Source organism: Polyodon spathula, chromosome 13, assembly GCF_017654505.1.
Source record: "Polyodon spathula isolate WHYD16114869_AA chromosome 13, ASM1765450v1, whole genome shotgun sequence".
NCBI classification, from domain to species: Eukaryota; Metazoa; Chordata; class Actinopteri; order Acipenseriformes; family Polyodontidae; genus Polyodon; species Polyodon spathula.
Genome location: NC_054546.1, coordinates 37,674,123 through 37,694,307, shown reverse-complemented (window position 1 = coordinate 37,694,307; position 20,185 = coordinate 37,674,123). Strand labels below are relative to the sequence as shown.

The 20,185-nt window shown below is 40.5% G+C and overlaps 1 protein-coding gene across 3 annotated transcripts in view; it reads right to left on the bottom strand.

Annotated features, from left to right (window-relative positions):
• The window catches only part of LOC121326112 (piezo-type mechanosensitive ion channel component 1-like), a 58,256-nt gene that overhangs the window by 19,029 nt on the left and 19,042 nt on the right, over positions 1-20,185 (bottom strand). For 2 of the 3 annotated variants that reach the window (XM_041269281.1, XM_041269283.1), the window contains exons 3-17: positions 15,451-15,573; positions 14,712-14,754; positions 14,250-14,406; positions 6,361-6,604; positions 5,530-5,743; positions 4,225-4,396; positions 3,799-3,906; positions 3,106-3,196; positions 2,504-2,598; positions 1,962-2,222; positions 1,653-1,764; positions 1,285-1,463; positions 849-997; positions 531-704; positions 11-117 (exon numbers count right to left, since the gene is read on the bottom strand). In XM_041269281.1, the coding sequence (XP_041125215.1) occupies positions 11-117; positions 531-704; positions 849-997; positions 1,285-1,463; positions 1,653-1,764; positions 1,962-2,222; positions 2,504-2,598; positions 3,106-3,196; positions 3,799-3,906; positions 4,225-4,396; positions 5,530-5,743; positions 6,361-6,604; positions 14,250-14,406; positions 14,712-14,754; positions 15,451-15,573 (2,229 nt within the window). The remainder of the gene's footprint in view (positions 1-10; positions 118-530; positions 705-848; positions 998-1,284; positions 1,464-1,652; positions 1,765-1,961; positions 2,223-2,503; positions 2,599-3,105; positions 3,197-3,798; positions 3,907-4,224; positions 4,397-5,529; positions 5,744-6,360; positions 6,605-14,249; positions 14,407-14,711; positions 14,755-15,450; positions 15,574-20,185) is intronic. The other variant, XM_041269282.1, reaches the window with a different exon arrangement.

Sequence of the window (20,185 nt, the reverse complement as noted above, 5' to 3'; positions counted from 1 at the left end):
TGGCGTTCACCTTCATCTTCTAATTGGTCATCCCCGGGCTCCGTCTCTAGCTCCTCCTCCTCGTCCTCTAGCCCCTCCCCCTCATGCAGGAGCTCTGATTTGCTGCCTGGCTCCTTCCTGATAGTTAAACCAACCACTATCGTTAATAATCCAGCAGAAATAAATCAGTCCACACATTGAAAATCAAGGTGATAGTTTGTAGGTCTTTCACGTTTACAGATATTTGGAAACATGTACATTTTTAATAAACTGAACTGTAGGCTACAGTTTATGCTTATACACAGCCAAAAATCACAAAGAAGGGCAATCTATGAGACCAGCTCATGCAATGAAAACATTGTATAAGGAATCTCGGCTTTGCTAAAAAGTTATCCCCATTCAGTAAGCAACACAATGTACTAAAATAAACTAACAACAAAGCAAATTACAAAATAGAGGCTAATATCTGGAAGTGAGTTTAATCATTAACAGGAGTGAGCGGCATGTTAGAGGTCGTGACACTGCAGGGTCGATGGAAGCAGAGGCAGTACCGGTTTTTTAGTCTGCGGTCTTTCTGAGGGGTGTGCTCCAGGTCTGTGATCCTCATGAAGGGCTGGTGGAAGTAGTGCAGCTGCAGGATACAAGCCAGCAGGAAGAACCCTGGGATGAGGATGCTGGTGAAGAGATCAGACAGCTCAAAGGTCTCCAGACCAACATCCGCCAGCCTGCAGCGAGGAGAGAGGAAACAAGAATGTGGGGGGCGGGGGCATTTCAAATTCATAACCATGGAAATGGACTTCATCAGTAGGTGCAATAAAGATATATTTCAGTAGATATGCAGCATATGCTTGAAAAATCGGGGTCCATACTGGTGTTCGGTGAATCCTGTGAAGTTTTTCCAATAAGTGGGGAAGTCCTCAAACTGGAATGTGTAGACAGCAATGAGCACCAGCATGGTGTAAGCCACTACCAGCCACCAGAAGACCTTGAGAAGCCGCCGCCACAGTGTGTAGTACACCTGCAAACAACAACCACCACCTGGTCAGGAAAGGTCAGTATCAGAATACATATTTAATAGATATGGAGTGTGGATAATGGGATTAGAATGTCTAGAATGTATTATCTCTAACAATATCCTTATAATATGTCCCTTTGGCCTTTTACTGGATAAACTGTACACTTGCTGTTATGCGTATATTTTAATTACAAACAAGGATGAAACCTTCCTCAAATTCTTAGTGAGGATCAATATTGACGCAGCCTCCACTATCTGCTGGAGCAGCAACAACGAACTCCTGCAGTTACCTGATAGAGGCACAGGCAGAGCAGGAAGAGCAGCATGTAGACTATCTTGTATCCGACCAGCCTGCCAGCAAAGCTGACCACAATGAACATGCCCCCGCACACGTAGATCCAGTACTTGGCGTAAAAATCCATGACCCGCTCGCCCAACACCTTCAGCAGGGACTCGTTCCGGCCAGCCTCTGCAGCCAGACAAAGAGGAGCACAAAACAGCTCTAATGCACAGGGTAATTGTGCAGGTTTTGGGGTTTTTTTTTTTGCATTTTGGAGGCGATGCCAGCCTGTACAGTGGCAGTCAATAAAATGCCCTTTAAATCAGCAATTGTCATTCGCACTGATCCTTGACAAAGTCAAGTAGACCAGAGACTCACCGGTATCTCTTGTGGTAACCTCCAGTAGTGGAGCTGTGGCTGCCTTCTTCCTGGTGAACATCTCCTTCACTGACTGACGCAAGAGCAGCCAGAAGGTCAGGGTATACAGGAGCTGTGGAAAGAGGGGATATTATTGGGCTGCAATAGGGAATGGCAATAAAACTTTGACTCCATAGGCAATACCATTTTTGGATATACAAATTAGGCAGGTATAGTCAGTAGAGCCCTATAAACCTGTTGCCATTCTAAAAGGCATGTATTATCTCAAAGCATTTACCCAGTTGTTCCTGCTCCAATGAGCTCACTCACCATTGCTCCCAGTCTGAGGCAGGGCTGGGGGCTGCGCTCGAGGCCCAGCTGTTTCAGGCTCATGAATCCGACTCGGTCAGGCAGTTCGGGCTCCAGGTCCATTGCCCAGATGTACTGGACGCTGCAGAGTGACATGCCGTAGAGCAGGATGAAGGGGGAGCAGATCATTGCAAAGCGATGCCGGGAGCGCACAATCCAGATCAGACAGGCCCACAGCAGGAGGACGAATGTCAGCCAGCTGTGATAAGTGATACTCCACACCTTCGAGAGACACAGACAACAAGGTAACGAGTGACTGGGTGCGAGGTGGGACAGTGGTTAACTGTATCAACTCTGGGGCACTCTTAAATGCAGCTTCTTAGGTGTCCACTTCAGAAAGGAAACACATTTTGACACCATGGCCTCCGTATAGGGAAGTCAAAAACTGGATGGCGTAAGGGTACATGGCTGCACCCTCACCCTACGAAGACAGTCCCTTTGTTTTCTAAGGGAAAGATATTAAAAAAAGAGTAAAACTAACTAAATCAATCAATATTCTTTACCATCATGGCAATGAGAGCACAGATGTAGCTCTGCTGCAGGATCATGCAGCCAATCATGTGCAGAGGACTGTCCCCATTCTCTCCACCAGGGGCACCTGAAAACGCAAGACAGCATATTTCAGTCCTACATTAACTGGGGATACTCATTCAGAATACTGTGCTGTTTTTAAACTGATAACATGACTGTTTGGAGAGTGCAGTGTTTGTATTGCCAAACAATAACATTGCACATACTTCTGTTTCAGTAAAAAGGAAATGATAGGAGGTAGCTGAAACGGAAAAGAAGTGGGTTCAGTATTTATTACAAGAGTAATTCTATAAATACCCATTTTAAATGAAAAACATGTAAAGCTGACAGACAGACCCAGCTGTCTCTCTCACACACAGATGCTGCGGATGTTATTCAGACACAATAGCTATTGTCTGGGACCTTGAATAAAGTGTTCTATTAACATCCACCATGAAACTGGTCCTGTATAGAAACAGTTCAGACAATCCTGAATCAATATTTGATTTGCATTAGTAAAGAGCAGAAAGCAATAATTATTAGATGACTCACATTAAAAACAAGTCCTGATATTATTCCACTATTGTCCTCTCACCTAGTTCAGCTTGACTTGAGCCACTCATCACATGTACTGTGACACTCTCCGCATCAGATCTAGGCATTGCATTAGCAGGCAGCAACATTTGCTAAAATAAAGAAAACATATATATGTGTATATGGAGCGACAAGATACACATACATAAAAAAACGGCCATCATGACCCACATCCACATTAATTAATTAGTCATTTAGCAGACACTTTTATCCAAAGTGACTTACGGAGACTAGGGGTGGACTGTGCATCAACAAAAACTGCTGCTGCTGCAGAGCCACTTACAACAGAACCTTGGTTTCACATCTCATCCGAAACAATAGCACCTCATAACAAAGCACCAGGTTCATCAATATGATCAAACAGATGTTAACATGCCTCGGTGACTTACACTCATAAAACACAGTTCAGTTCTAAGCAAAATGTATATACATATTTCCTAAGATTTATGGTTGCTTTATAATGTATTGATGCTGTGCTATTTCACTTCATTAGAAAGTATTGTTATTCCAGAATGCTTAAATACAGTAAACAATGTCTTTGAGGATGCTCTGAGCAAAAGAAAGGGAATTCAGCAGCACTACTGTTTTGGCTTTGTGACCTATATTACTGGTAATAAGTTTGCTTCGCAAAATCGCTGTAAATCCTGAGAAGCAATAGTCCAGTCAAGACTGTGTGTGATAGAGCGCGACTGACCTTGGTATCGTCCTCGGCGCTCTGTCTCTGTGACAGCCGAGGTGTCAGCTCCACCTCCACTGCGCTGTGCTGTGCCTGACTGGAGGAACGAGCGTCCTCCACTTCCTTCTGAAAACAAGACCCGACCCGAGATATTAATGTATATAATAAAAGCTGAATATTCATAGAGGGGCTCAGGTAATGCAGTAAACCACAGGAACAAAGACAGAACCGAGAGTTGCAATCACAAACTTATTATTGTTATACTACAGTGATTGTAACAGAATAAAATGCAGTTGTCCTGTTATTATTATTGTTCAAACGCATACATCAGGAGTTACAAATCCTATATTCTTTCCTGATACTATTAAAGTGCAATGGTCTCATAACGGAGAACACATTGAATGTAAGACTTACTGAATTAAATAAAATACAGGAATGGCTAACCTTCTTGCTGGAAGCCAGGCTTCCCATTTTCAGAACAGAAGCCATCGTGAAGTAGAGGAGGAGCAGAATCCCTGGGTTAACGTAAACCGGCCAATCATGACCCACGTTCAAGATGAGATCATGAGGCGCTGCGCAGTTTGACGGTGTTATGATTTCCTTGAAACCAAGAACCCTGAGAGACAGGAAGACACCTCAGAATCGGACCGCATGCACAGGGGTGAGGGCCCTTCAGCTGAGCACACCTGGTTCTTAAATGTTGCCCTCGATCAAGTTCCATCATTTTGCCACCATATGTCCCATGCATATACTGCAATTTTATATGGTTTACCATTATAATGCTACGTCTACCATCTTTACTGTTTGATACAGTACACCACAGTAAAGGGGTGCCATAGCAGATATAGCTGCCATGTCCACCATTGCCTTGTGCCAGGAGGGTTCCAGCGTGCCAACACCCCAGCAGGACTCCTATACTCACCCTCCCCAGACAGAATGTGATGAATACCAGGCAGATCCAGGTTTTACTGACGTTCCAGGACATGATTCACTCAGCCAGTTACATTCCACACATAGCTCTCCCTGTAGCACACCAGGCTTTCATTTTCAAAGCTGCATATTAAAAGTACTTAAGCCCATTGTTGGTGTCTTACTTATCTCCCATCCACTCTGACACTCCCCCTCCTCCAACATCTTCACAGCACTTCTAAAATGACTCCTATGGCCGGTTTCACAGTCCCTGGCTTTTTCATACTTTAGAAAGTTTTGTGTTTTGTGAGTTGTAACAGTGCTTGTTGTTGATGACAACTTACTAGAACAATACAGAAGAATGCAGTACGCAAACATCAATAAAAATCAACATGTTTGTATAAAGCTAATAATGTGGAAGACTAGCTTCAAAAAACCTGCATCTGACCCACTCCACATCATGAGCTACAGTGAGTGCCTTACCACTGAACAGCAATATCGCTGCTATGGAGACACATGCTACAAACACTGCGATACCGGCACCAATTTACCAGCATGATGTATTTTATTGACCATTACGGATCCCACTTTATGGTAACATCTGTGTTCTTCATTTAACAGGGAAAGCTCTACCTGCAGGAAACCAGACAACCAATGTTCTACCACTACCGGAAAAAATCCATGAAGGAGAGAACATTTCTTATTTCTACATTTCAAATTCAAAAGTTCACATGGATAGAAACTGAACGCTTATGTAAAACTGTTACAGCTAAATGAGTTCCTATGAGGGAGAAACCCCCCTTACCTCCTCTGTCTGACCCCGTTCCCCTCCCCCTTTACCTGGCCCATATACTAGCTGGTGGGAAGAGGTCCTGGAAGAAGGGAACCTGGTAGATGTACAGACAGACCAGGTGTCCCGCCGTGAAGAAGCCCACCATCACACACAGTGTGTTGAAACCCAGGGGGCTGATAGGGAAGTGACAGGCCCACCATGTACACACCCCTAAGAACAGCAGGAAGTAGACACCGGAGAAGGCGGATGGGAGGGTGATCCCTGGAACACAACAATACAGGGAGGGGGGCGCTTAGCAAACTGGAGCTACTGTATGCCTTTGATCGCTTTCCTTCTGCTTCATTTATTGTTGTACTGTTGTCGTTTTTCACAATGAACCACATTTTCATTTACTGTAGTTTGGGTTTGTAACACATGTTATGACAACAATGCTATGAATACTGTACATGTGTGATGCTGGTTTTCAAAAGAATTATTAATGATTACAAGCACAGTAATATAATGTTACGTACCCTTTATGAATGCATTATAGATGGTGCACTATGTCTAATTCAAATTGTTACTGACATACTTACAGACTGTTACTCAAGTAGTAAGTAGCTCATAGTAAAACCTCAGCAAATGTTACTCATTTTAATATACTGGAAACACTCAATTATCCAGATTTAACCTTTAACCATATAATACTGTAATGCTTACTGGTTTATCACATAAGCTGCACTACACAAGCTTCTCTGTAGCATTATCCTATGCAATGGGCTGCCAGAGAGATTTTTAATTTGGTAAAAAGTGCAAGGTCTGGTTGCACAAAGATAGCAGCTTTTAACTAAACAATGAAGCAGGACTCGCTGCAAAGGGGATCTGGGAGCTTGTCCTACCTGCCAAGCCCAGCAGTGCAATAGCCAGGATCTTGCCAACATTCTTGAGAAATTTGAGGGCAGTGACGCGGAGCTGAGCAGCCAGCAGGGCGGCACGGTTTGCCAACGGCTGCTCCCCCTCCAGAGAGTCTTCCTCCACATTCCTCCTCTCCCTCTCCTCCTCCTCCTCATAATTAGCTGCCTCACCATCCTCCTCCTCGTCCTCCTCAGACTCCTCCTCTCCGACTCCTTCTGCAGGCTCCCCCTGACAAACACCACACAAGCACACAATCGATCCACCAGCCAGGAAGAGGTTAAGCATTTCATTATCTCTTTTACTTACTTATTCACTTTAGTCAATGCTTCATCAATAAAACACATAAAATCATAAATTCTGTCATATAAAAAAAAGTTATAGAATTAGAGAAATGTTTTAAGAAGACAAACAAAAACACCCCAAACCAAGGAAAGACTCTATATATGAACAAATGAAAACGACTAAAAGCTGAAAAATAAAAACTCAGAAGTTACAGACTACGACTTCATGTTAAAATCTCTTGGGATCTGTACTACTGTATCATAAGTGTTTGGTACGAGGCTACACTATCCCCTCCAACCTTCCAGAGGGGAAGCTAGATCAAAGTTCAGGCACACTGGGGTAAGATCCTTAAGAAAGCAAGTGACATCTAGTCTTGTGCATATCATTTATTTATTACAAAAACAGTACATTATTAAACATTTATAAATAAACAATTACACATTTTAAAGAGAAACAAAACATATTCAATAATAAAATATTTCAAATAGACTATTTTAAATATATAAAGCTAGCATTAGCTACTTTTTTCTAAGACTCCCTACTCCTTACCACTGTAACTGCATTGCTCCTTTTTAGCAGGGCAGGGGCCAGTAAGTCACAATGACTGAGCTCTGAAGGTTATACTTAATTGCATAGCACCGGTGTTAATTCAGAGCTCAAGTATGTTGCTGGTTCATTTCCAGCAGACTCACATAGCCCATGTACACACATACATATAAAACAGTAGATTGCAGATGCCAGCTAGAAGTGCCATCTCAGTGTCTTGGCAAAAGTCCAGCCTGGCACAGTGCCATTGTCATGGTATCATAGGCAAGGACAAGCCGGGAATCCCATTAAGATGACAGCACAGCGACAGGGGTTGCATGTGACTCAGATACTGCTGAGCCCCAAGCTCTTTCATTATCTCTATCTTGGAAAAAGATGTGCATTTAAACTAGTGAGGTAGAGAAAATTCAGAATAGACGAGGGGTGCGTTCAATAAGCAGAGCTCTTTTTTGTGGCTCTATAAGGCGGAAGTTAGGTCTTATTGAACGGTATGTTAGCAAGCGTTTGCAAAAATGGCAACGGGGTTAGTTTTGCAGGAGTTTCTGGAAGATAGACCATATACTCAGCAACGAATATTGTAGCGTTAGCAGCTGTGAGAGCAGCGAATTCAAATAGTCCATTGAGGGTAGAAATTACGTTGACAATGTTGTGATATAGCCTACTACACCGATGCTGCATTTCATTTTAGATGGAGCAAGCAACATTCGAGGTAGCCTACGTCAAGTTTTATTTTGATAATACCAAATAGTAATTGTAATATTTATAAATTGTAATCCTGGCCGGTGGGCCTAGATTATTTTTCCAGCGTCTGCAGTGTGGAATAACACTTGCAAGTCTGTTCCTTGATGGTAACTCGGGCTGAACTGTACACCCGCCTGCCCCCCTCCCCAAAACACACACACACAAACACACGCCACTTACTCAGTGCTGACCTGAACTCCAGTTCACTCCAACACCACTCGGAAAAGAGCGTCAGGTGAAGCGAGAGAGAAAGAAAATATCCTCCAGATCAGATTTTCCATTCCTAACAACATCCCCCACATGCCTTAGCACAGCACTGTGATCATTATGTGTCTTTGCTTTTTAGAGTTTGTAAACTAATTGGAAGCAGTTTCAGTGTATAACCCTGCATGGTTATTGCGGTGCAGAGTGGCAATCCGAAAGGGAACTCATTAAGACCTTGGCGAGAGCAGGCAGCACAGAGCCCCAAGCAGTGTCATGGAGGAGACTAAAGCAACGTTTCCACGTTCACAAACCCAGTTATTTAGTACAGGCTCATGAGCACTGTACTCAGAAAGAACGCACCAGAGATTGCACCTGAGAATGGTAACCACGGGCAGTGGAAAGATAGAGTTTACCACTTAAGAGGCCTATGATCAGTTACAAAACTGGTGAAACTTCTCATTTCAAGCAAAACAAAACAAATATTCAAACTCCACAAAATCTTAGACATATTTTTAAACATGACCACGTTAAACGGATTGTTGCAGCTACATAATAAATCCATAATCCGAATAAGATATAAAAACCGCAAATGTCTACTAATTACCCCCTGCGCCAGTCAATGTTTACAGCTGAAATAAAGACAAAACACAGTTGCCAGTTTGAATTTGTCTCAAAAAGTGAATGAGAGAAGTACCAGAAGGCAGCAGTGATCAATTCAGGAGTCCCTGTATTTTGTTTCATTTAGACAATACAGTAAGTTTAATAACATCAAAGTATGCTATATTTCAAACCAGATCTTGTGCTACAAAAGTCAGGCTCAATTCAACAGTGAAATGAATAACAGGCTTTGGAGGGAAAGTTTACAGTCTTATTTTATGTGCCTCCAAGTCATGGCTGTTAAAAGTTGATATCTAGAGCAGAGAATTCCCGAAAAACTCAAATCATGATGTTGGCTGAGACCTGCTCAGCTTGTGTGTCTTCATTTCTCTCTAATTCGAGGCAGTGTCTTAGTATACACAGGGAAAGAGGCTTCCTGATAAAGTGGCCACACTACTTGGCAATAATTCATCCAGTGCAAACCGGTATTTTTATTTTTTTAACAGGAAATCTCATTTCTACACATGTATAGTGACCAGCATTGACTGCTATAGCAGTGTGCTTGTTTGCATTAACTAAAGATTGGCATGGGCTCTGTGAATAGGCAGATCCTTGCCACACTCCTACATTACTCTTTTTATTGGTCTTCATTAAACTTCTTTCTCAATATTTCAACTGTATTTTATTGTGCAATACAGGACTCTGAAATATCCATGTTTATTCATGCTTTAAAATTATTCTAATCTAGAGTGCAGTTCACAAACTATATTCTGATGCCATCTATGACCCCAAGAGAGGCCCTATCCACCGCCTGCACAGACGGATACAGATCCCTTTGGTGACACACCTCTGACCTGTTGCCTGCCTTACTATATTTATGCATGTCCAGTCAATTGAATATATAAAGTGCTAATTGACCTCTGTAGGGTTCTCATGAAGTGGAACCCCAAATTTAACTCTTGGGTTCTAAGAATCCCCTGATGACACTGAAACCATGCTGGCCCTGAGTAACTAGTTTAGATTCCAGATTTCCAGTACAGCTGCTATGCATTTCTATCTGTATCAAACACCTGCAATGTGCAGTACATGCTTTTGTGTAAAATGGCTCTCAAATTGAAGAGTGTCATTGATGAGCAATTGCTTATCTTCCTCCAGAACACTAAACACGTTCCTGTAGCAAAATCACTTTTCTATTTATAAGCTTATACACTTAAGCATATTCATGAATCATGTTGTCACCACTAGCTGACCAGAGCACTGCATTTCAAATACAAGTGCTGTATCCAGTCTTCCACAAGCTCTGAACACAATTCAGAGTTTCCCCCTCAATGCTGACATAAAACCACACAATTAGAAATTACAAATTCACAGTGCAGCTGTGAACATCCAAAAACAAGACTACTCACAGGCAAGGGGATGAAATATGAAAATATCACATGTCAGTGTAGTGTAAATGTTAAGAAAGAGAAGAGGCTGTTAAGCCCATAGATACTTTCTGTTCTGGACTTGCTTTAACTTCAGTTTTGTGCCCCCCTTTACTCCTATTTTCATGTTAATATTTCAAGTCAAATCTAGACTGACCTATAGGCAGTTGCCCCCTCCTGATTCAGTGAGAACACACCCAGCCCAGTTAATTTTTTCTGTTGGTTTAATAAGTGTTTGCTGTTCTGTGTCAACAGTAATTAGGACTATTACAGCAGCTAGTGTGTGTTGGTATTGTTGCCGTGGTGACAAAACAGGAAGCTGGTGCAATGTTCGCTGCTGTGCAGGAAGAGACATAGTCAGCAGTGGAGAATGGAAAGTTAGAGAGAGAAAAGAGGGAACAACCTCCGATAACAGCTTTTGATTGTACTATGTCCTAGGTAGGGTTAACTACATCACTGACAACCTGGTGTAATTCAAACTCGCATATCATTCACATATCATGAAGGACTAGTATTTCAATGATTCAAATCAGAAGTCTGGCATGAGGTTTGTAACTGGAGGCACCTGAGAGAGCACGTTCTGTTTTTTTATATTCAGACACTGTAATAATGTTACAATGTTACACCCTGCACAGTACATTTTAACCATAGTTCCACATCTCAGCCACAGTCAGAGGCCGCAGTGATATAGTGCAAAACCACCTGATTCTGTCACTCTGGTGTCCAAGTGACACCCACAACAAAGCGGTTTATTTCTTTATAAAGTTAGCTGTCTCTATCCTGCAGAGAAAGAGGAGAATGTGGGTTTGGATGGAGTTCAAGCTTTGTTTAGTGCCCGGATTAGCACAATTGTGTGTAGAACATTTCAGGCAATATTTAGAAAATGGGCAAAGGCGAAAGCTAATTGAATAAGATTTTTAAAAATGGTTTTACAATGACTAACAGACCTCTAGTGCTGCCAACACATCACCTTAAATGAGAGACACAATTAATCACAAAAGTGTAATACCAATCAAAAACTCTAATCAAAACCAGTGCTGATCCAGAGCCATTAAGGAGTTTAATTCGGGCCCCTCTGTCATTATGCCATAAAACAACTCCCTCCACTTTAAAAGTGGCCTAGTGTTTCACTCCAGTGAGAAATGTTGACTGTCACTTCAGTACAGCAGAGAGCAGTACAATTGAACTGGCACACACAGAGTTCCTGAAATAGCTGTGGTGTGGGGATGTCTCTGTTGTGCTGCTTTCCTGGATTTGTAAACCGATTTTACATTCCAGAGCTGGTTAGAACAGGAGCTTCAGATTCCTGCAGCTGTGCCAGTGCTGAGGATAGCTCTGGTTCTTCACAACTGCCTGTGGGAAGCTTTCATATATAAAGACTCTAATTTCTATTGTATTGTACAAATTGCCAAAGCTGATTAGTTACTTCCTTCCATTTTCCAGATTTAAACAAGCCTGCCCATCGCTGCTCAGTTTAAAAAAAAAAAAAAAAAAAAAAAAAAAAGCTGTCTTGTGTGCACTGCTCAAATGCTATGAACAAACTATAGTAGAACCTTATCTTAAATATTCAAAAAGAAAACAATAAAATTAATAAAACTGAATTGGCGTATGGTACAAGTCCATAGGAGGTGTGGTGATCCAGTGGTTAAAGAAAGTGGCTCGTTACCAGGAGGTTCCAGGTTCAATCCCAGCCACTGACTCACTGTGTGGGACCCTGAACAAGTCACTTAAACTCCTTGTACTCAGTCTTTCGGTTGAGACGTAAAAACAAGGTCCTATTGTAAGTGACTCTGCAGCAACAGTTGTGATGCAGAGCTCACCCCCAAGCCTCTAAGCCTCTTTGAATAAAAGTGTCTACTGAATGAATAAATACTAATTTAAACCAATGCTCTACCCAGATTCCTTATTATGCACAACACAGTGCTTCCTCTTTATTTCTGACTAACACATAAAAAACGGTGACATATTGACAACAGTGAGCTAGTGAAGAGCCTTTAAAACAGGCCAACATGGCATGACTGTGAATTAACCACATTGGTGAATTACTGAGCTGTGAACTAGGGGAGTACAGTATATTTACATTTTCAAATTGAGTTCAACAAGTCCAAGAGTGATCTAAAACAAATTACAAAGTTACCTGAGAAAGAAAAGAAAAAGCATTCTAAGCTTGCCCTTATAAAAATTTAGCAAGGTATTCTTGCAGTTTTCCCACAGTTATACTGTGCATTTACCACAGTTTACCCTGGTTTGCCATGCTTATTAATAAGCTTTACTATACCTCACTATTCTTGACATTGCTTACCTATGCTTTACCATGCTTTCACTATATTAATTAATATTTGATCACGATAATATACGGGTTGTTTGATACAATGGTGGTTTGGTTTATGTAAAGTCAAGCTCTAAATGCTGTCTGTTTGTACAGATAGAGGTTTTCAGCTTACTGGGTCTCCTGTTGATATAACAAGACTTTGGTCTCAGTGGGCTTTTACCCTAGAAAATCCTTTAAAATGAAGTAAATACTGTAATACGCACACTTTACGAGGCTCTCTGGTGGGTGACCTATCAAAGCTCATTTGATTTGATGGATTCCCAGCCAAGGGAAATGTTTCGGTTTGCTGGGGTCTGCTTTCATAGGTGTTCATGGCCCTAAAGCAAGTGCTTTTTGGTTGTAAAAAAAATATAAATATTTATATTAATAAATATTATAATTTATATATATATTGTATATATATATATATATATATATATATATATATATATATATATATATATTCCATTTGCAGAATTGTTTTATTTTGAGAGCAAGAAGCACAACTCACTGCTTCCACTGCATTTTGTTGGTACACATACAGAATGTCATGCTGTTTCTCTTCGGTCATTTTATGTAACACTATAGTATTAAGTCTATGAGATTTTCACCTTTATCATAGTGCAGTAAATGCAGGTTGCTAAAGCATTCTTTTATCAGGTACTGGGAAAGATCAATGTGCCAAATTCTTAATGCCTTAAACCTTCTCTGGGATGGACTGACTGTTTGGAGGAATGGTTTTCAGTTTGACTTGAATACACTGGATAGTTTTTTTTTTTTTTTTTTTTTTAAAGCCTGAGCTGTTGATATCTCCCAAGTCTCTTGGCAGCCTCTGAGTCAGTTTTGACCCAGTGCAGACAGAGGCAGACACTGGCTGTGGGCAGCTATCTGCAGCGTGAATCACTTTCTCAGAATACAAACCCTGGCCTGCATGGCTGTCCTGTAGCATACTGCAAGAAGTCAATCCGCATTTAGCACGATGTTGATGATAACCAGTAGGGCATTAGTAGAGTTAATCAGCTCTGGGGGACCTAGAGAGCAGTACTGTTAGCTTTCTTCTATTAACAAAACAATCATTTACAAGCCGGCAGCTGTTAACAGTAAACAAGTTACGGGCCTACACTACAACAAGCGTCTAGTGCTTGAATCTGTGACACACGTGTTGCAGACACACCACAAACTTGCATTTGCAGGCTCCCAGACATAAAAAGACATGCAGAAGCTTGTATTCTTTCACTTAGACGCAGATACACAAGTCTCAAGCCTTTACAAGTCATACAGCACATACAACAAATACAAAAGAATATCTGTCCACTTGACTTTCCTCAGAGTTAAGGATACTAAAATCTACACTAAAAAAACACAGTGAAGTTAAAATGCTGAAATAAATTAATAAATAAATAATGCTATTTATTGTAAGGTTGGCAGGATCGGGAAATGCCTTTAATATTAGCTTATCTAGCCTGCAGGGGTTGCTTCAAAAGGGACATTGTGCAACACACACAGTATGATTGACCAGCAAGAAACACGCTCAAATTGTGAAAGCATGTCTGATTGTTTGGGGGATGTGAAGATCTTTTCAATGAATCTAAATTATGTCCCTGTTTAATATAAAATTAGACCCTCCCTGGCATTTGGAATACTTTTTGTGTTGTAACTACACATGAAATTCATGTGTAATTAATGACACTTGAATATAATGGAATTGAATTGGAACTGTTACAATGGTGCGCAATGGGGACAGGACTGTTTGTCTGGTATGGCTCACCTGTTTCAGGGGCTCTGTCTCCACAGTCTCTCCAGGTGTGACCCCCCTTCTTTTCAGCAGCCGCACAGATAAACACAGAGTGACCAGAGACACCACGGAGATCCCCACGTCCGGAGCCAGCAGGCGAGACGCATTCGAGAGGTCATCTAGCGGCAGTCTGCCACAAAGACACACACCCTCACTTATTACACAGGGATGGAAACAAGACAGTTATTGCATTCATTTTAAAAAGTGAACTTTATAGTTTCTATAAACAGGATGCAAAAGGTTTGTCTCCATTAGGTTACAGTCCATGTAATGTATTCGGAAAGGAACGTAAACAACCGCTAATGGAGGATTATCTACCGTTTGTTCCATAAACAAAACAGACGTGCAAAGCAATGCAGAACATTCGGAATCTCCAGTATTTCCATGGAGGATTTCTGTGTTAGATTTCATTGTGTTAGATTCTGCTTTGCATACCTGGTAACCCCAACGTGCCTCGAAAGAGTCACCCACATGCTGCCTGCAAAACAAGAACAACGCCATGACCTTTCCTGAAATCCCCAACACCTCCCATGCATTCCAAACGCTGACACAGATGGAGTATATCAGTATACAGCTACATATTATGTACAGTTACTTGTGAAGAATTGCCTTGAGTCCACCACACTGGCTGGTCTATTTTAATCTAAATAAAGGCACCATATACTCTATATTAATCATGATCACACCGCAGTGCTGATTTATTGAACCACAATATATTAAGAACAAGAGAAAGGTCAGCACTAGAGCAGATAAACACATCTTAGGACTGCAGTTGTTCATATCATTGAAAGAGGCCCCAGTGTAACATGTTGATAAAACTTAACTGGTTCTCTCTGGCATACAGAATCTCAACTAAAGGTGGCCCAAATAATAAGATCAATTGAAAAAGGTACAAACAATGAATGTGGTGATTTTTTTTGGAGAGTAGGAAGTTTACAATCTAAATAACCAAATACACTGGCCATCCATATGTTTTGTTCCAAATCCATTCTGTAGCTGGAGTCTGCCAATCACATTGCTCAAGTCTAAGAGAAAGGGATTTGTGAACCCTGTAGTAGAATAAGATTGTGTGCATAATTATCATAACTAGCTGCCTGTAACGTAGCAAGTTTATTTATTCTTTAGCACAAAGAGCAAAGCAGCTCAGGAGGTAGGGCCGGGAGATTGTACTCACAGTTATGTCCCAGGATATCGTCCAGTCCCGGGACGGTGTGCAAGCAGATCTGAAAAACCACATGACCTAACAGGAAAAAGATGCTGGTGCCAAACAGGGCCTTGATGAACCGGCCTGTGTGACCTGAAATTAAAAAATATCGTGAAAATTTATAATTAGCATATTCCAGCAGAAAAGTGAACTCAGCAGCCCATCATATTAACTCATAAATTCAATGAAAGAAACCCTTTTCTATGCAATACAACACGGTTTTAATGATCTCAAACAGTGACCTGCCTTAATATCGCCACCCTAAATTGTATTAGCCAAACTTCATTTGTGTGGTGATGTTAATAAGTGGGTCTATAAGCAACCCATAGGGGGAAACCCCAGATAGATTAGTACCGAGTTAGAGAGGCAGTGCTTAGATCATTAAAATGCTCAAAAGTCTTTCATTTATTCCAGAAGTCACTGTTTGGTTCCATAGCATGATCTGTTTGACATTGTCACTTACGGGAACACACTTTTGATTACATTTCAAGCTCTAATTGAACAACACATATGGAATAAATCTGCCCCCAGCACTACTTAATATCCTTAAATAAAACAGCCGTTAAAGTGATCTCCCAGTTAGCTATATAGATGTGCAAAATATGGGTCTTCCTAATGTAAACAAATATTTGGTCCTCATAAAATGATAAATGTTATAAACGTTGCCACAAACACATTGAAACCCAGAGCGATGCAAAGGCTCCGCTCACCCCAGTGGCGCTCCATAAAAATATCAACTCTTTGTTAAAAAAACAGTTAAAGTAAGAAAAATAAATATCTTGCTAACAAACTGAAATTTAAATTTCCCAGAAGATTAAATATTGCTGAGCATTGCAAACAAATACTTGAATAAGCGATAATAAAAAGCACATGGCTTGATCACTATGCTGGGGCTTAATTACGGCGGATTTGATAATTTAGCACTTTCAGAATAGTTCAGCATTAATTTTCAAAACAATTTGCACCCCTAGATTATCTGAAGGCTTTTTTTAAGTTTATTTATTTGAAAATAAAAGTTCATGGTGCCACCATAACTATATTCTCTAAGGTGATTTATCCGGTCCTGGGTTGTTAAAAAGAAACCACTGAATGTTTTGTGGCCATAAGTGGTGAAATAAATATCAAATGAAGTTTATAGACAGAGGTTAACAGACCAATAAAGTTTTGCTCCACTCCCATCAGGGGGAAATACATTTGTATTGGCGATGCTGCACTGAAAATTCTACAGTACATTTATGGAATTTTGAGATGAACTGGGTTCCATATTTGCAAACAGCTCTCGTGTTGTGTGTCATGACACCGGTACATACACCTACAGTCTGGGAAACTGTACCTCTGCCCACATTTCTGACTCATTAGTCCAGCCCAATCTGTTTGCAAGTTTCAACGGGTACTGAAGTCACCAACATCATCATCATCATCATCATCATCATCACCATAGCGTGCCAAAACTAAGGTCAAACCTGTCTGACTTCAGATGGTATCTGGAACATAAATATTTGAACTAACTGAACTGCTGCAGTTTTTACTTTGTTTATTCACAACATGTGTCTCTGGGAATTGTAGACTAAAGCTCAGTTACATTTGGAGGCTGCAAAGCACAGCTGCATTTATTGTAGTTTGCTTTCCATTCAAAACCTCGCCTGCTGCTTAAATATACCCTTGAACCTTTCGATTGCCCGTCCGCAAATCGCACAACTATTTGTTTTATCTTCCTGCGGCTTTTGTTCTACTTCAACTTCATTGAGCTCATGTTGACCTATCAGAACAAGTTTTTTTTAATATTCTTTCTGACGTTAAAGGGAAACAGTTATGGTCCTTAAAACATACAAACAATTCAAATTCACATTCCAGTCCAAACCACAATCCATTGTGCTACAAGTAACCTCCCCTCCACCCCCAGTTTTTCGATTTCAACACGTACTGTGTTTGATTGCTGTCAAGCAAGACAAAGCAAGCAGCAACATGACGGTCAGATTCTCCAGAAATTATGAGCAGCAGCAGAGGGTAGAATAATAATTGTATTTTTCAACTGAGCCGATCATTCAAATCTACTCCTTGAAACCCAAAGAAAACCTGGCATTATGGCCATTACGGACGCAAATATTTACAAAGAGAACAGGCACAGGCTGGGCCTGAACCGAACAGCCTGCATAGCGCAAGCAAGCGTCTTAACCACAGTGCAAAAGAACCAGGCTCACCTGCATTTGTGGCTTTAGAGGATTTACCCTCATCTCATCCATAACGGCAGTATTACACTCTGATAGTAAACCTCCTCCTCATTTCTTTCAGTTAGACTTTTCTTATTGTTTTTCTTAATTTTTGGCCATTCACATTTTATTTGATATATATTCATATATATATATATATATATATATATATATATATATATATATATATATATACACACACACACACACACACACACACAGTATATATATAAATATCCCACATGTAGTAATAATATTAATGTGAATTACAGCTTTTTGCATTAAAGAGATAGGATGGTGTCAATGCTTTTGTGCATCACTGGGCAGCATATCTGCATGACAGCTTGCAGAGTTCCAGCCTCCAGAGATTTATTTGAAGATCATTTGGAACAAGAGAGCTTTCTTGGTTATTTGTTTATTGATTAAGGTAATGAAAAGAGTTTTGTGGTGTTTCCAGGAGCAAGGTAAAGTAATCATGCGTTTTTCCATCATTGGTGTAGAGCAGACAGAGCCGGGTGATCCCAAGCTTATTAATAGAACACAGCAGCTTGTGATCCGTCACACATTTGCACTGCAAGGCATGGACATTAATTAGAGCGGTTTGAACACTCACAGCTTAGGAAGAGAAACCCCCAGAAAATAGGTTTCTGGGAAAAGCGAAATGGCTCATTAAATAAATGAATGCGGTCGACGCACTCATACCAAGCAGCAGAGAGGGGTTTTTTTTTTTTTTTTTTTTTTTTTTTTTAATAGTTTGTTTTCTTTCATTTTCAAAAACAGCTTTCCAAACCATCCAATGTGTTCATTTTTAGAGTGGCTGTACACGAATTGCCTGTTAAAAAAACAAAGTGTTTAATTTCTTTTTTTAAAGTGCGTTTTTTAAAGTGCGTTTTTAAAAGGCGGTCCAGCTGGTGTGGGAATAGAGAGGTCACTGTGGGGAGGTGCAGGGGTGAAGTAGGGCCTTCATTCACTAGGATAAAGGGAGCTCAGAGATCACAAGCTGCAGATTGGGAAAATACTGGAGCAGAGTCTGCCAAAAACAGCAGCAACACTCAACACAACCAAAATTACAAGAGATTACAAACCTATTTTGCCACTATCCAACAGTATTACTGCTATTATAGTGGTAATGAAGATAGGGTATGGATGCTTTTTTTTGTGTGTGGTAGTATTTTAAGTCTGTTTGGAAGATTTTGTTCAATCAAATTGCAAGATTTCTACCAATTAACATTCATACAGTTAACGACATTGTGTTCTTTTGAAAACTTTGATTGGCTACGAGAAAGGACTGTATTACCTTCCAATTCATCTTTTATAAAATGCCAATGAATAATACAGGTTTGTTGATAATTGAATAAGAGTCACAAGAACTTCACTCTCACTTTTCTAAGTACAATAAAAACACTGCACGGCACTATTTTTTTCTGTGAAACTTGGTAAACAACGAATTGTACGACTTCATTTCAGAAATGGTTAGACCTGGCTGAAAAAAAGAAAAACGAACTGCTGAATCTATTAAAAAGTCAATTTAACATTTCCAGACTGGCAGAAGATGAAAGAGAAAATGTATTAAACCATTAACGTACCAATATAAAAACAATAAAAAGCCCCCCCCAACGCAACCAACTCATACAGTATATAATAATATGTTATTTACACAGAGTTATAAATGCTGAAGTAGTAACATCTAAAACCACAGGGAACATATACAAACAAAATGCAAATGAATTCTTCCCTCAGGGAATACATTCTTAAATTAGGAGTGGCAAGCCCTGATGCGCTTTGATAACTATGTTGTGATGGAACAGAAGAAAGGTTTGTAACAAGACTTGTTCTGAATACATGGGTTTTTCTGTTCATAAAATCCCCTTTAGTCCTAAAAGATTTTAGGAACAGGAAAAGGCTATTATGCAGAACATGCTTTTCAGATATTTCCACCACAACTAGGGTGCTGCGGCAATTTAACCCTACAATAACGTTGGGGCAAACACTGCTTCATACAGCTGTAGAGTCTGGGGGCATTTAGAACGGAATTGATTTGGGCAATTGCACTCAACATACTAGAAATAATAATACTGCACCGCCATGGAATATGAGATGTTGCATTTCCTCCACTTACGCCTGTCAGATTAAAATGTGCCTCACGTTGTGGAGAATGTAAGGATCCTTTTGAGCTGACTAATCGACTAGTCTGTCGCAATGCTGTGATTACAGGTAACAGGGGAGGGCACCAGCAGGGAAGCAGAGCGTTTAATAAATAGTTGGCATGTTACCCTAAACAGGTATTTACAACACAGCAAATGTTCCTCTATACAGTAGACATTTCACCCCAGCGTAGCCAGAGTTTCACTGCATTCATTTCTTTCACTCAGAGGTTATTAAGCTAAACACAAAATCATGATGGACCCAAGTCAATCGTGGTTTGTAGCATTGTCGACAACATCCCTTGCTTATCCTAAAAAAAAAAAAAAAAAAAAAAAATTCTGCGTCCCTAT